We start from the raw sequence: 15,815 nt of genomic DNA on the forward strand, positions 1-15,815 counted from the left end.
ACTGCTGCTCTTAGATCTTTCTGGAAAATTTATCCTTACAAAGGGATCCAATCCTTCTCTCTCTATCTTCCTTCTGTACACACACCAACCCACAATAAGCTTTTATAACCACAGTGGGCTTGGGGTAAAATCCATCACATTTTCATTCTATGAGAGAACTAATAAAAGGAGGGGTGGCTAAGTACTTGAGCTGGGTTTCATTCCAGATACTAAGAAAAGCAAACACTCATGCCAATAAATATAAAGCCTCACAACTTGAGAAAATAATACCTTCTTGAACCTGAAGGTGCAGCAATCACACATTTTTCCACCTCCAGGAATCAGAACTGACTAGAACACATCACAGAAATTGCATCACAACATGTGGCTACTGTTAAGGAAATAACAACAGAATTGTCCTTTTGAAAGTTAACTGTAGACCTGCCAACAGAGTGACCTACATTTGCCTGGTCAGAGCATTTGTGAGAGAAGGCAAAAGAAATACTTTCAGAAAGGAAATTCTGGTTTGACATTAAATGATGCACTCTTCCTTTCCATTGCTGAAAGGCCCAGAAATGCAAACTGACCCTGTACAGGGTACAGAGCAGCACAGCAGACTTGCACGTCAGCTGCTGGCAGCAGAATAAAGACCCAGAGCTACAGCATATGAGAAGTCAATGATTTTTAGATTATTTCCTCAGTGCAAACTTTTCCCCTCACTCTTCTAAAGACACAAGAAATGCTTTAGGAAAGCCCTTTCCTTATTAACATACTTCTTGCACTATTTATGCAAGAATGCTTTAGTTATTTCATTATTCTGGTGATAATTCTAGTTTTTTTCTTTCTGCTCCTATGACCCCAGATACAAAGTATATATCATGCTCACACAAGAGGACACTGAGGTTTGCTGCTCTCCCACCAAAGCCTAAGTGAAGCAAAAGTGAAGGTGGCAGCTGTAAACATCCTACACTCAACATACTGGTGAGGAATTGTGGTTCTGTCTTCTCCATCACCAAAACAGAGAACTGGAAATGCAACAGTTAAGAAGTACTAAAACCTTGTCCACAAATAATATTTCCTTTCAAGATGTGTTTTCTCTCTTAAAGCATCTTATCTTTCTGTATGCCCTTATTACTTTTCTGTATGTGCCTCTCAATAAAGATGTCTAAATGCTGTAATATTTTTTCACTGTCTCCTCTTCCATGTTTGTCCTTAGTGTGTGTGTGCTTCATGCACTTTAGCTAGGTGAAAAATAACAAACCAAGTCTGTGCTACAGGGAACTCAGCTCTTCAAAGCTGGGGAGAGCTCCCTGCCTCTGCCAGTGGACAACCAGTGATTGTAATTAACACATTTCAATTTCAGTAATTTTCAATTACTGCACTGAGTTAAACAGGGGAGCACTGAAATTTTTTAAACCAGGCTTCTAATTGTAGGTACCTCAAACCTCGCTCACCCTGAACTTCTCATGCAGTCCTGGTTTCTAATGCCTAACTAAATTAAGTTTTGAAAGCTGAAAATGTGAATACCCTCTTCAAAGACAAAGTATAGCAGATTTTATTATATACAAGTTCTAGTTTGGATTTTGCTAAAAAATCCCGCATCATTTCTTTATCAGCTGCTTGGAAGCAGGCAGAGAACACTTCCTCTTGCTGGTAAATGATACAAACACACTGGGCTGCTGCATAGGGCTGCCATTGCTGTCAAAAATCTTTTCCTTGGAAGCCCTCCAATTTCATTCTACCATGTTATCAATGTGAGCTTATCTCAGTCACAGATGTCCATTCCTCTCTTATTGTTCTATGGAAGTCTGCTAAAATTACAGCTTTTATATAAAGTCCAGTACAGTAAATAGAAATACCCCAAAAAGTTTCCACTAACTGTACAAATTCTGAAAACACAAGTGTTATTTAACAGCCTGACATGAATTTCCAATATCATCCTTTTCGTGAACACTAAACAGTTCTACAGTATAAAAATGAGGTATAGAGTAACTCACATTTTGAAATGCATTTTCCATATACCTGATAGGAACAGTAATCTCCTTTGTAAAGAAAGTTTTTACTCTGAATTTTGCAAATCAAGGAAAACTATTAGGTTTGTCATTCAAATGACTCCATTTTCAAATAACATTTTTTGTTCTCATTCTGTTTTTACAGTCATCACCAAGGAATCTGAAAGTTATGCAATACAACAGGCTTTAAAGCCACCAGGGACCTCCTAACACAAGATGGAAATAACTTATTATGCAAGTAAGATTAAAACACTGACCTTGAATCCAGTCTTTTGCCAAGGGGCAGAGTGTGTGGGGGTGGAAAATCAACTGTGGTACAGAAGTTTGCCCTGTGCTTAGGAAAGCACAAGAATTTTCAAAAGCAAACGTCTCCATCGTATAGGAAAGTGAGCTTTTTAATATTTCATACGGCAAGGCATTTCTTAGGAAATAACACGGTTTCAGCTCTGCACAGTCAGTGTCGTGCTCCAGCCAGTCCTGCAGTGATTGCTCCAAACCCTTCCAGTGTGTGCTGGCCTGCAGAGGCCACCAGAGCAGCAGGGACAGCCCGTGGGGATGGAAGCCCAGCAGAGGCAGTGGGGCTGTGCAGAGCCAGGCCAGCTGGGATTCCCTGGGAGCCAGAGGTGCCAAGGGCCAGCGCAAAGAGCCTTTGGATGGCTCTGTGCTGGCAGTTCAAGGGCAGGCTCCCAGTGCCAGCAATAACCCAGGCACGCACCACAGCCTGGGGCTGTCACACTGCACAGCCCAGAACAGAAGTGCATTACAGCCAGTTACTAAGTAGGAAAACAGAAAAAAGGAAATATGACTTTTGTCTCAATGCACTCATGTTAACACTGCTAATCCTGTCTCTGGCACTCCCCTAGCCTCTGTTAGACAATCAGTGCTACACTGACTGTATATCCAGCAGGTCTGGGCTGTCATTTGCATGGGTTTGACAGAAAGACAAAGCATGACAAAGGAAACTGGCAACACCAGAGAAGATCAACATCTGAACAGCTGGTCCCAATTTTTGAAACTCTTGCTTCACTGAGGCAGGCAGGAGCTTTACAGGTTAATTCTATTTTCAAGTATTCTTTTCTATGGACAGAGTTTCTTGCAGTTTCTCAGCAGCAACAGAGATCTACTGTCTTATTCCAGCCAGGCTGGAATACTGCCTCAAGGTAATATTCTTTCTTATGCTGTTAAGGACAGCAAAATATCTTTAAAAAGGGAATTACAGTTGACTGCTTCACTAGGAATCTTAAAGATGCAGATGATATGAAGGAAGGTTTCTTTGGTTATGTTTGCAGGAGGGGACTGGGGTGTTTTCTGTTTTATTTGGTTTGGGTGTTTTTGTCAGCTACCACAAAAACCTTCTCTTCATGCATCTCCCAGAAGAGAGCTGAGAGGGAAAGAACCAGAGAGCTGCTGGAATACGTATACAGAAGAAAGACAGAGAGAACAGACATTTAAGGAGTGCTCCATCCCAGGGGATCTCCAAGCCTGTTCTGCTCAGTATCCAGACTGGAAACACATCTATTTTCCTTTCACACATACATAAAAAAATCTGATAGACTGGTATCTAAGTGGATAAATTAGTGTTTTTCCAAAAGTGGGAAAATGAATTGGAATTACTTGTAATAACAGCACAGCTTCACCCAGCCTTAAAGATTGTTACTGTGAAATTAATAAAAATATACGCAGTGTTTAAAATATTCTATATATTAAACAAACAGGAAATTTTGCTAGAAGAGGTGGTAGACTAAGAAAAAAGAGAAAACAAAAAGGCAACAAATAGAAATATAAAACAAGAGTTTTGAGTAGAACTAAAGTCAACAGATGGTTGACCATTCTTTATGAAAATGTAATTTTTTTCAACCACTTAATATCAGACTGGCTGCTGAAGTTAAGAATACAATTATAGAACAGTCATTTGTTCTGATATTTAATGGAAATGTGAAATAAGAGTGCAGCAGAAAAGGAAAAACCTCTCAATAAATCACAACACTAATCTTAAAGGGAAGTGAGATAAACTGCTTAAATTGTAGAATAATTACATCTGCCCTTGGACATCACGTAAGTAGTCAAGGGAGGGCCTTGAAGGCAGTAAGGCAGAAGGCAGCGAACACCGTAAAAGTCATTCCTGGTCTCTAACAACTCCCCTGTAGGTGTGCAGAGCCCAGGTTTCCCTGCCACTCCCGGGGAAGCCGTGCCCACGCCCGTACCTCCTGTCCGGCCTGGCGCTGTGCCGCGGGCCCTGCGAGTGCCGGCTGCCCCTCAGCGCCGCCCGCCCGGCCTGGCTGCTGTTCCGCAGCGCGGCCCACGGCTGCTCCTCGTTCCTGTGCAGCGGCACCGAGGTGCGGATGGCCGAGATGACGTGGCCGGGGTAGGCGGACAGCGAGTCCTCGTGGTGGGCGCTGGGGTGGGGCAGAGCGCGCTCCGAGGCCGGGAAGTGGCGGCCGGGCCGGCGGTAGCCGCGCTCCCGGTAATAGGCGGGCAGGCAGGGCCGCGTCTGCTCCATGACCCCGCCGCTGCAGCTCCGCGAGCAGGCGGACCAGGGGCCCCAGCTGCCCCACAGGCCCGGCACGCCGCCGCCGCTGTCCTCGGCGCCATCGCCTTGCTCCTCTATCCTCTGCGGAACCTGCGGACACAACGCACGGGCTTAGGAATCGCAGCTCACGCTGGAATCATGTCACAGTCATATTTTCTGAAAAATCCCTTCGCCCAGGATTTTTCTCCTGGGAAGCTGAGAAGCCTCAGAGAAAAGGAAAACAGTAATTATGTCATTTGCTTCTCCTGTGTTTTGCTCCTTTGGAACGTGTTTGGAGATTGTTTTATTGGTTTCTGCTGTGAGTTCTTTTGACTTATTGGCCCATCAGTGCCAAGCTGTGTCAGGACTCTGGCGAGAGGCATGAGTTTTCATTACTACCTTTTTAGTATTCTGTAAGTATCTTTCTGTATTCTTTAGTATAGTATAGTTTAGCACTCTTTAATATAATATAGTATCATAAAATAATAAATTAGCCTTCTGAGAACATGGAGTCAGATTCATCATTCCTTCCTTCCAACATTGAGGCACCCCTCCAATACAATAGAGTAAGAGGGGAGCACGAATACCTCGGTGTTCAGCCATTCTCTCCACAGTCACAAGAGAAATGGAATGGCATAGGAACTTGTCTTAGGCTCTGCCTGCCAAAGGCTTTGGGGTTTTGTGGTGGCGTTTTTTTGTTTTGTTTTTTTTTGTTTTGTTTTTGTTTGTGGGTTTTTTTGGGTTTTTTTTGTTGGTTGATTTTGGGTTGGGTAAATTTTTTTGGTTTTTCTTCTGGACTATCTGGATAGAAATAGATTTTCTTTGTTCTCAGCAATGGAAAAATTGCATGATGCAAAGCTTGGAAATGTGTTATAATATTACCAAAAGCAGGAAATAAGGTCATTTTTGGTAATGAAATTGGGTTAACAGACACTTGCTGCTCTGCTGAACTCTGACGCTTCAACAATGGAGAGTGCTGGTGGTTGCAATAATATTTCAGGAACTCCAATCTAATGTGGAACTTTTTACAAAGGCAATAATGTAAGAGGACAGGTTGATTTCCAACCAACCCAAAATGCTGCTAGAGTTAACTCTTGTATTACCACTCTTACCCCAGTCCCCACATTACCACTTCAGGATGACCCACTCAATCCTGCATTCAGAGAAATCTCAATAAAAGATGGGATAAATGGTTGGTCTGGATTTCAGTGCCACTTAGTCCATACTCACCACTCAGCAGCACAAGGCAAGTGAAAGAAAGAACCCCAAAGGCAGAGGATCCTTTTCATGAAGGAAGCTAGGAAGGATTAGGAAGGGCAGGGTCTCCCCACAAGGAGAGTTAACCCCTCAAGCCAAATATTTTAAACATCCTGACCTTGTGATTGGAAAGGTACCAGCACAGCCAGGAAGTTTCAGTCACCATCACCCATCCCCAAGGTTTACCCATCTTGGAGCTAGATACAGTCAGGATTTCTCCGTGTTTTGCACTGAGCAAAGTACTCGAACTTGCAGTTTTTCTCTTGCTTCTCTTGAACAACTAGTTGAATCATAAGTTTTAAAGCAGGTTCCCAATATCTGATTCTCACAGTTATTAGTGTGCAGAACATTCTTTTAAATGAGCATCCTTTAAGTACTTTATTAATACTCTGAACAAGTTTTGTACCAATGAGCACACACATGCATCAGTTCAGCTGGGACACAAGAAAAGGCACTGTCCACAAACATGTTTGCCATACCTCTCCAGCCCTACTCTAGTGCAGCTACCTCAACATGAACTTTGGAAAGCCAGCCTTGTCTGTCTGTCACTTCTCCCCCTCCACAGCAGGAGAACCTAAACCCGTAACTTCCATTAATGATTTTGCCTCCAACATTATTGTCTGACAGCCCAAGGTTACCATCTGCACCCCGGGTCTCTCATCACAGGCACCACACTGTGGTAACTGAGCTGTGCCCCAGTGTGCCAGGGAGCACACACTCCTCATCAGCTGGCTGCACACAGGCCAGGCTGGGCTGCAGCGTGGTTTGCAAACACGACTTGAACACAGCATTACAATACAACAAGCAAGCCAGCACAGGGTTTGTGCTGCTGCTGTGTAATAGTCAGTTGTGGTCTACATAATCTGAAACATTTCCCCCCTCTGAGGTTGCTCTCACACTTTCATCACCAGCCACAGAAAAAACTGCATTTAATTATAACTTCTGATTAATAAAAAGCATCTGCATTAGTGTGATATGTTACCCATTTCTCCCATGTCATTTGAAAACAGGAGCAGATGTCTCTGTATTTAATGTCTTTTTTTCTTTGGCATCAGCCTTTAAAATCCAATAGCCCGTACAACCTAATACCACATAATGTCAAACTTAGAACATGCAGCAAGGTCCTTCTGGCTGCTACATTTGATTTAATGTCTTTTTTCTTGTGCATACCCCATTTGGCAACAGCCTTTAAAATCCAATAGCCTGTACAACCTAATACCACATAATGTCAAACTTAGAACATGCAGCAAGGTCCTTCTGGCTGCTACATTTGCTTCCATATCCAATAACAGAACCACTGGCTCACACTTTGACCAACTAAACAAGCTATTCTTCAGTTTGTGATTTTTCCAGTGAATATTCACTGCCCATACTTACACTATGCATTAATGTGCTCTACCTCTGATATAAAATGGTTATGACTACACACAGAGACACTCTTCTGGTCTGAACTCAGTCTGCAGTAAAATTTTCTTACTGTAAAACTAATAGTCCTTTGTTATCAGACAAGGTTTCACTTGTTTGGACTATTTAATCATTTCTACAATGGTTCAGTACACCTCATTTTTTAAATGCCAGAGACACTCATGCAAGCAACAGCTAAAAACTATAACCTCCAAGTAATTCAAGTTCTCACTAACATAAGAAATGTACCATTTTGCAGAAGTAGAAACTGAATAGTGAAAAGTGTCAGCCTAGTACAGAGAGAACCTTCCAGCTGCCAAACTTCATTGCAGCAAGAATTGGTTGAGATAAAATGATGCTTCATATGACTGAAGGCAATCAAAGTAATTTCACACCCCCTAGCCTTCATAGTGAAAGAGTTATAGACACAGCACAAGAAGATTTAATCCAGCTAGTTAAGGAAAAACAAAAATAAAAAAAGGAACATTATAATGCCTTATACTGATAGACAAAATCATCAGTGGTACTTAGTTGTAAGATAATATTTTGAGATGGGGATTTTCAGTAGCAAATCAGGTTATGAACTTTTATTTCCTTACTTTTCTTACTGATCGCTTACTTTGAGTAAGGTATGGGCTACAGATGGATCTTGAAAGGAGAGATGTGATTGATAGTATAATCTACTCAGTGACTTCTACTATGAAAGACTGAATAATCTGAAGTTGCTTAATTTAAGGAATGAAAAACAGAGTGGACAATAATGACACTTCCAAACAGTTTACATAAATAAATACAAAGAGCTGTTACTTTTCCCTTTGCAGCAAACTGTTCTTGTTTATAGCCAACACATGAATAGCCATTCGGATTTAAATTTAATCAAAGATGATCTCAATTAAAGGAGGAAAACTACTTCGAGAGAAGGCAAACAAAGCCGGGGAACAAATTGCCTGAGGAGATCCCGGCAGCACTGAGACCAATCCTAAAGCTGTACCAGGAAAACGAGGTGTTACTGACCCTTCCCCAGGGCAGAGGAGCTGAATTACAGCACTCACAGGCCGGTCCCCTCCTTTGATCCTGTGATTTACAGGTAACTTAGTAGCCAAGAAAAAAATTCTGCCACAGCTCTGTGATGTAGCCAAGAAATTACAGCTGAAATTACAGGATTCAGCTGAAGTATTTCAGAACCTCCCAGACACACCACATAGTCAGAGATCCCTGACATTAGGTCCCTCCTGCTCTTGTTTAGAACTCCCCATTAGAAGCACACTTTCTGAAAGAAAGAGTCTGAGCCTACACTGGGGAATAAGTGAAATGCAAACTCAACTTTTCTTGCCAAATTAAGTCATGAGAGTAATTTCTTTAAGAGACTCACATAGCCCGTAAATAGAGAGAGATCAACCAACCCATTTAATCTACTTTCCCATAGTTCAGGAGTGATTCCTTCTCTGGGTGACCTGGACCCTAGCTATAAGTGCACCACAAAGATTTTTATCTACTACAAATTAATCAAAACCAAATATTTTGCTCTACAAACTCAATTTCTTTTCCCCTTTAATTCCCCCCTTTCTTTCTTTCCTACACTTTTTCCAGTTATTTTAAGCCAAGGCTTGGAAGTGGACACAATACTGTTCACTACATGCAGCTGTACAATAAACAATGTAAAGAAAAGTAAGACAAGTTTTCAGGTGTGCAAATGCTTGCAATTTCTACAACTCCTATTAATCTGCTATCAAAGATTCCTTGAATGAGAAATTTTCTTCATAATGACTGTCACATACCAAATATCTTCCAATCTGCCACCTTTTGACCAGTGAATGGCAAATGGAATTGAGGCTGGATTTTCAGAAGGGTACTTTCAGGGTCAGCCCTTCCTTGACTCACCAGTACCCTGCACCCCTTTCTGTTCTCTTTCCCCAGTTTTCTTGTATTTTGTCACTTTTGTACACGAGCTGCACTACATATGGGTTTTATTCTAAAAGAGTTAGTTGGGTTTTTTTCCTAAAATCATACGGAATTAAACATACTACCAGCAGGCTGACATCGATGACATTTTAAATAGAAAAATAGTTTATCTTTAATTCCTGTAATTCACCAATCACTCTGATCCTGAGTCAAAAATTCAGCAAAAAGTAGAAGTACGCAAGGTATAGAAATTCAATGCCAATGTCTAGTACTGCCTCTGTCAGAATTTAGAAATAAGATCCACATCTCAGGACTTCAGCAGCAGTTGTTGAAACTGTACTATGCAAGAATGTCCCTGAAGAGGAAACGTCACTTGAACTGAAAGCCACAACTATTTAAAATGTAACTTCTTGTGCAGGAAGACAATGGCAGACAACACCTTACTGATCTGACAAACCCTAAATTTAAATAATGTAGGACACTTCTCCTGTTAAATCATAGCTTAAATACAAATTAACTCTTCAGGAAATTGGAGGGGGAAAGGCTTAGATCAGAGGCCCATTTAACTCAGTACTGTGTTTCTGACTGAGTGGAAGAAGCAAAACTTTAGGAAACAGTGTAAGAACCAGGACATATTCAGAGATATCCAGGGTCCTTCTGCTTACAGCTAATCAGTAATTTAAGGGTCTCCTTCAGCTAAGCACCATATTGCCATTGTTTTTTATAACCACTACTGGACTTATTCTCCATGAATACAATGAATACTTATTTTAGTGTATTTTTAATCTTGCCTTCCAAAAGATTGTACATTTTACATTGAAAAAGTGCTTCTCTTTGCTCTGGTCGTACATGCAGCCTGACCATTTCACTATGTCTCCAGATTTTTCTTAGTGACAAATGAAGAATGATCACTCTGCATTCTCCTTCACCATGCTATAATGTCTGATTTGCAATTGCTAACACAATCCAGTTCCAGGATCTCTTTCTGAAATTCAGCAGTCTTAATCTGTTCAATTTCTTTTTGTAAGGAATTCCTCATTCTCAGCACCTTTTCCACTCCTACATTCTTGCACGAGTGTGCAGTGCTGCATACTGTACTCCAAATATGAACTAATGATGGAATTTCACAGTAATAACGATTATAATGCTTGGTGACAGTATATACCTTTTAGCCAGCTACATAATTAAGCTGTTATAGCCTTAGCCAATGTTACTAAGTATTCTGTAGATATTAAGCGTGCTATAGTGATCCAAATTCAAAACTGAAAATACATACAAGACAATGGCAAGCTTTAACCTGTAAATATCTAAACCAAGTCAGACATTTCTGGTATTTCTTACCATTTCAGTTTAGATACAATAATGTTATTAGATTTCATAGATTTAATTTTCAACATATTATCCAGTAATTCTTTTTTCTGGGTAAATGCCCAGAATGGAAATGAACTCATGAACAAATTAAAACTACATCATATTCCTAAATATACACCTGAAAGGGATATAACAGGCATAAATATATGTTTCTCAAAGCTTTATGATATCACTTTCACCCAAAGGCAAAGAAACTGTATCCAGAAGAACATTTTATCACCTGCTCATTAAAACGCTACCAGTGGTATTCACTGAGTTAACCCATATTCATATGCTGGATGCAAGGTGGAATTTACAGAAGCCAGCATGTCTTACTTTCAACTACTACCCTCTTTGTCCTGTGCTTCCCAGAGCAAAGAGCCCCTGTAAATGCTGTTAATATTCCCCAAAACCCTTCAGGCTTTAGGTGTTCATTCACTGTCTCTTCCATGGTCCTTCTTCTCATTACCCCACACACAATAACCCACACTATGACACCAAACTGTCCCCATTGTTAGTAAAGGAGTATTGAGGCACTTGGAAAACATGACTCCTTATTTATTCCATTACTCTTTATCTTACAGTTCTGACTAATTAAATATTTCACTAGGGCACAGCCTGTCACAAAGGATATGCATGCAGCTTTTACCACAGCCAGGCTCAGACCGACTAAGGATTCAAAACACCAGTAAAAGAGTATATTGACACTCTTTAAAATGCATAGGTTATACTTGGGATCAGATGAACACTCGTGAACACTCACCTTTTGAGAATATAATCGATCAATGATCAAGCCAAAAAGTAAAAGCTGGATTTCTCCTTCTTAAAATTTCAAGAGTATAAAAACAAAACCAGTCAGACTCCCAGAAATGAGACCTGAATTGCTGCTCAGGGCAGAGCATGCCAAATGTTGAATGGGCTGAGGAAATGTTAGTTTAGTTTTACAACCTGTTCAAGTGTAACATTATTGTTTCCCTGCCAGTGCTGTAAACTCATCTGTGGAACTCCTTTAATTCTGTCACCAATCTAAGCATATCAAAGGAATATTCTTCCAGCATTAGCTCAGCTGATTTCCAATAAAGTCCATACCTGTATAGCTATGACAATTTCCCAGCAAGGTTTTACAGTCCATGTTATATATGTTCATTTGAAACAACTGTATTTTTTATCCCTCTTATAAGAAACATGTGGGACACTGGTGGTTTGATAAAAAACAATTTACCAAGGCCCCCCTCCCAAACTTGCAGATAACTTCTCTCAAGGCTAGCAGAAAAATGGAGCAGTGGCCAACCAAAACATCATGACACAATGTGTACATGTCTGCCTGGTTCATGTGCTCAGCTATTTTAATCCTTCAGTGCATTTTGGAAGCCTTTAATCAGAGAAGTAGTAAACCATTTGAATTCTACAGTACGTGGTAAGTGTAAATATTACCAGCTTAAACGATTTGGGTTTCCTTTCTTTGTATAAAATCTCTGTCAGAACATCTGTGCCTGTGAAGATTAAAGGCCCAAAAAGCCTGGAAATAGAAGACCTTTGTATTCACAAATCACTGAAGGGAGTTACAATGCCTGGACAGCTTAACTGCCCCTTCAACCAACTCTGACCACATCTGAAGAAACCTTAACATTATTTGAATAGTCTAGAAAGTAAACAGCTCTGAAAAAGGTTCAGAACAGATTTTGTGCCAACAAAGCTTGAAGCTTCCCCCAAGTCTGGCTAATATTTTCACACCAAGACCACCTCCATTGCACTCTGGGAGATTACTGTTTTAAGGAAAAGGTTTCTTTCCACTCTTCTTTGAGACCATTAAGTGCTTTCAAGCTCACTCCTGACCTCACTTTTACCACTTCTATACAACCATTCCTTCTCCATGGTAGGATTGCTTCTCATTTGCAGTAAGGTAAAGATGACAACAATCAGGTCCTCACTATATCACAAATTAGGCTTATTTTTTAAAGTATTTGCTCACCATTCACTATCATTTGTGGCCTACGTCACTAAGCTTATACTACCCTTGGCCTCCTCCAGGTCAGCCATCTACAGCTGTGACAAAGTTGCCATTCTATTTATTTCTACACTTAGAAAATTTTTTTTGTGATCCACAAAAATGTGGTAGAAATAGATATTTTATTTTTTCTGTAAGTGCTGTAACACCTCTCCAGATCTCTTGGTGAGTCATCCACCCATCACTCCAGAAGCAGAGAGGACGAGCTGTCACAAAATAGAAAGCAACATTCCCTAACAGAAGAACTCATCTGTGAATCCAAAAAGCTTCTCATCTTTATCATCACTCTTACCCAAAGCCTGGACAGAACTAGCAGGCAGAACTGCTCTAAAAGAAGATGAGAAACTTATCTATGACTCTGTAAGCTCACCTGAACTGGAATCCAACTTGAACTGTGATATTTTCATATTTTCTTCCAGAAAAACACAGAACTCCTGCTCTGAGCTTAAAGAAGTCAGTATTTTTTAATTTAAAGATAAAAATATAAGTTCAGAGGTCCATGATAAAGCAGGTTAAAAACAACAGAATTATTGGCCTTGATTTTTCAAAGAGTATATTCACATAAAATTATGTATCCTCATCCTGCCTTCATTCCCCAAACAAAGATGAATTTTATTTCCTAACCACTTTAATTCACAACATCAAGGACAGGGAATTAGTAACAACACAGAGATAGTAAAAAAATACTTTCAGCTGTTGTTCTAAATATTCTTTGTACTAAAAGGCTAATTTTAAAGGAAAAGCCTTGTCGTGGTCTAAATCACATCTCCTGTTTCCTACGGATTACTGCAATTAAAATGGCGACATCATTAGCTGCAAAGACTCTATTTTACCAAAGGTTATGAAAGGAGCAGATGTATATCTGTGCAGTTAAAGTCAAGCATCTGTGCTGAAGACAAGCAGATACACTGACCAGTGAAAAACTGCATGAGAAATATGGACCCTCTTGCAGCTGGAAGTGTTTCACACAAGTGATAGGGATGAAAATACAAATAATGGACAGCAATTATCCTGTAAACAAAAACATTACCAGAGAAGAAGGGGTGACACCTGTAACCATTAGTTGCAAAGGAAGAGCAGCTGTGCAAACCCGCAGCGACTCAGCCTCTCCCGTGCAGTCCAGGTCAGCGGCACAGCCCAGCAGCCAGACCCCAGTGACTTTGCTGTGCCTCTGTTAGCAAGAGCTGAGTTCCAGCTCAGCAAATCCTCACAAGTTACACACTTGAGCCACTGCTGACCGTGGGGCAGAGCTTCACCCTGCCTGGACTGCAAGGAAGAGCACAGCCCCCACTCCCAAGCCTCTGCTTTGGAGCTTATTTAAAGGCAAGGTGGTGACCAGCTGTGGTGGAGGTCCCAGGGTGCTCCTTACAACTGTTAGGCTTTAGTTCTGGTGCCTGGCCAAAAGCCAGGCTTAGATATTAACGCCTTTGTCTAACTCCAGTTTCCTCCAAGGAAGGATAGAGCAGACTTGCTTCATTCTTCACATTGCCCTCTCTTACAGTGTGTTCAAGGGGCTGAACTGCTCAAACTGCTCTCCATGACCAGATGAGAGATCTTGGCTGCCTTTTCCTTCCCCCTGTTCCACTCTTTTCCCTCAGCTCTTGCTTCTGATCCTGGATGCTGTTCCTTATTTCTCTTGACTTAGAATTAATGACCCCCCACAAGAGTATTTGAATCCAACACAAGAGAGAGGGGGAAAAACCAGCCAAAAAAACCAAAGCCAACATGCACCCCAAAGCACATTAATCTCAAAATTCTGTGAGGAGTAGAGTCACATTCACTTGATAAATAGTTGCTTTTCATAGAAACATTGTGTGTCTGACAGAGATAACATCAAGTTTATTTCTTCTTTAATTTTGAGCCAGCAGAAAGAAATTACACTGAGCCCAAAGAAGCTCAAAATTCTTTAACAGTATTGTACTGCCCCAATGAAAAACTTGTAAAAATAAATCCTGACACTGCTTCCATACAATAAAAATCAGTTCGTTAAGACACTGCACTTCCATTGGACTCAATACTCATCTGCAACTGAGTGACAAAGAGATATGCATAAATACAAAGCAATTTCTGTTGCTTCAACGTTCCTATTTAGTGCCATAACAGATGCAAGATGTAAAACCAAAGCAATATTCATGTCAGAAATTTTTTTTGGACAGACTTGGCTACTATTTCCATTACCAGTTTTGCTAAAATAAATAAGGCATAATTACAACTACACTTTACTTTCTTAACACACAAACATATGATTAGTCAAAAATCCACCCAGGAGTGACTTCTGGAAAATTGGGAATACAGACTTCAATGGTTGTCTAGGAGAAGGACTGTTTATAGTTTAACCTTCAGTTCACCACAGTATGACACTTATCAGATAAGGTTAAATTTCAATAAAATGAGCACAGGGAAAGAGAACAGAGAGCTTGACTGCATCATGAGAGCAGCAGGGCTGTTCATATCTCCAGTAGTGAGGATAAGGCAAGTAAATTGTTCAAATAATAAGAAATATTTCAGTTTATCCAGCTGCAGAGACCTTGGCTGATTTTAAAAGGCAAGTGGCAATTATTTTGTTTTCCTCCTTTAATCCTGTTATTGATGAGTATTTTGGCCTTACAGAGTACACTTGATATTAGAAATTATATATTATGGATGAGGAATAAATAAGTTAGATTATTTTAAAAAATCTCCAAGAGACTTCCAGCCAACACTGCAACTCCTGTCTTAAGCAAAAAACCTATTAAAGTCTTCTGCATAAGAATTTTTATTTCTATCTAATGAACATACCACATTCAATGTATTTACATTACTGTACAAACCTGTGCCATTTGCAGACATAGGAGAAGCAGAGCAGTGACCTAAATTCAGATGTAGGAACATATCAAGTTGGGTTTTGTTTTCAGTTTTTGTGCACTTCTGACAGCGCTGATTAAAGTAAAGAAGCTCAAAAGCTACTTCTATATAAAATTCAGGTAGCCACGTTTTTCTGGAACTAGAAGGTCTGAATTAGTCAATTCTGACTTTATAAGGCTGAGAAGCTTCCAAGACTTTCACTCAAAAATAATAAAGTCTGAAAGCAGAAAACATTGCCCAATCAATCCTTCTTCCACAACTTTCCCATTTGGTTTTGTCATTTCCCCAAGTCTTAATTCCAATATGTGCACTTCCGTGCTATGGAAGTAATTTGACTCATTCTTCTAGCTATCAGTCTCATGCTGTTATGCCAGAAACAGATTTTTGTGTGTGCATCTGAGGAAGCAACCTGCTAAATCATGCTTAGCTTAATGCAAGATAAACACACAGTAAGAATTGGGGTATGGTCTAATATTTCATCAGACTTCAGCTCTAGTTACTTGATTCCCCATACTGTATTGTTTGAGTGTGTATAAGAAAGTTAGCAAAC

General features: G+C 40.3%; 1 protein-coding gene across 2 annotated transcripts in view; it reads right to left on the minus strand.

The window, feature by feature from the left end:
- THSD4 (thrombospondin type 1 domain containing 4) overlaps positions 1–15,815 on the minus strand; it is a 242,419-nt gene that overhangs the window by 200,327 nt on the left and 26,277 nt on the right. For both annotated transcript variants that reach the window (XM_041468994.1, XM_041468993.1), the window contains exon 4: positions 4,196–4,611. In XM_041468994.1, coding sequence (XP_041324928.1) covers positions 4,196–4,611 — 416 coding nt within the window. The remainder of the gene's footprint in view (positions 1–4,195; positions 4,612–15,815) is intronic.

This window comes from Pyrgilauda ruficollis, unplaced genomic scaffold, assembly GCF_017590135.1.
Source record: "Pyrgilauda ruficollis isolate IOZ18807 unplaced genomic scaffold, ASM1759013v1 scaffold23, whole genome shotgun sequence".
Lineage (NCBI taxonomy): Eukaryota > Metazoa > Chordata > Aves > Passeriformes > Passeridae > Pyrgilauda > Pyrgilauda ruficollis.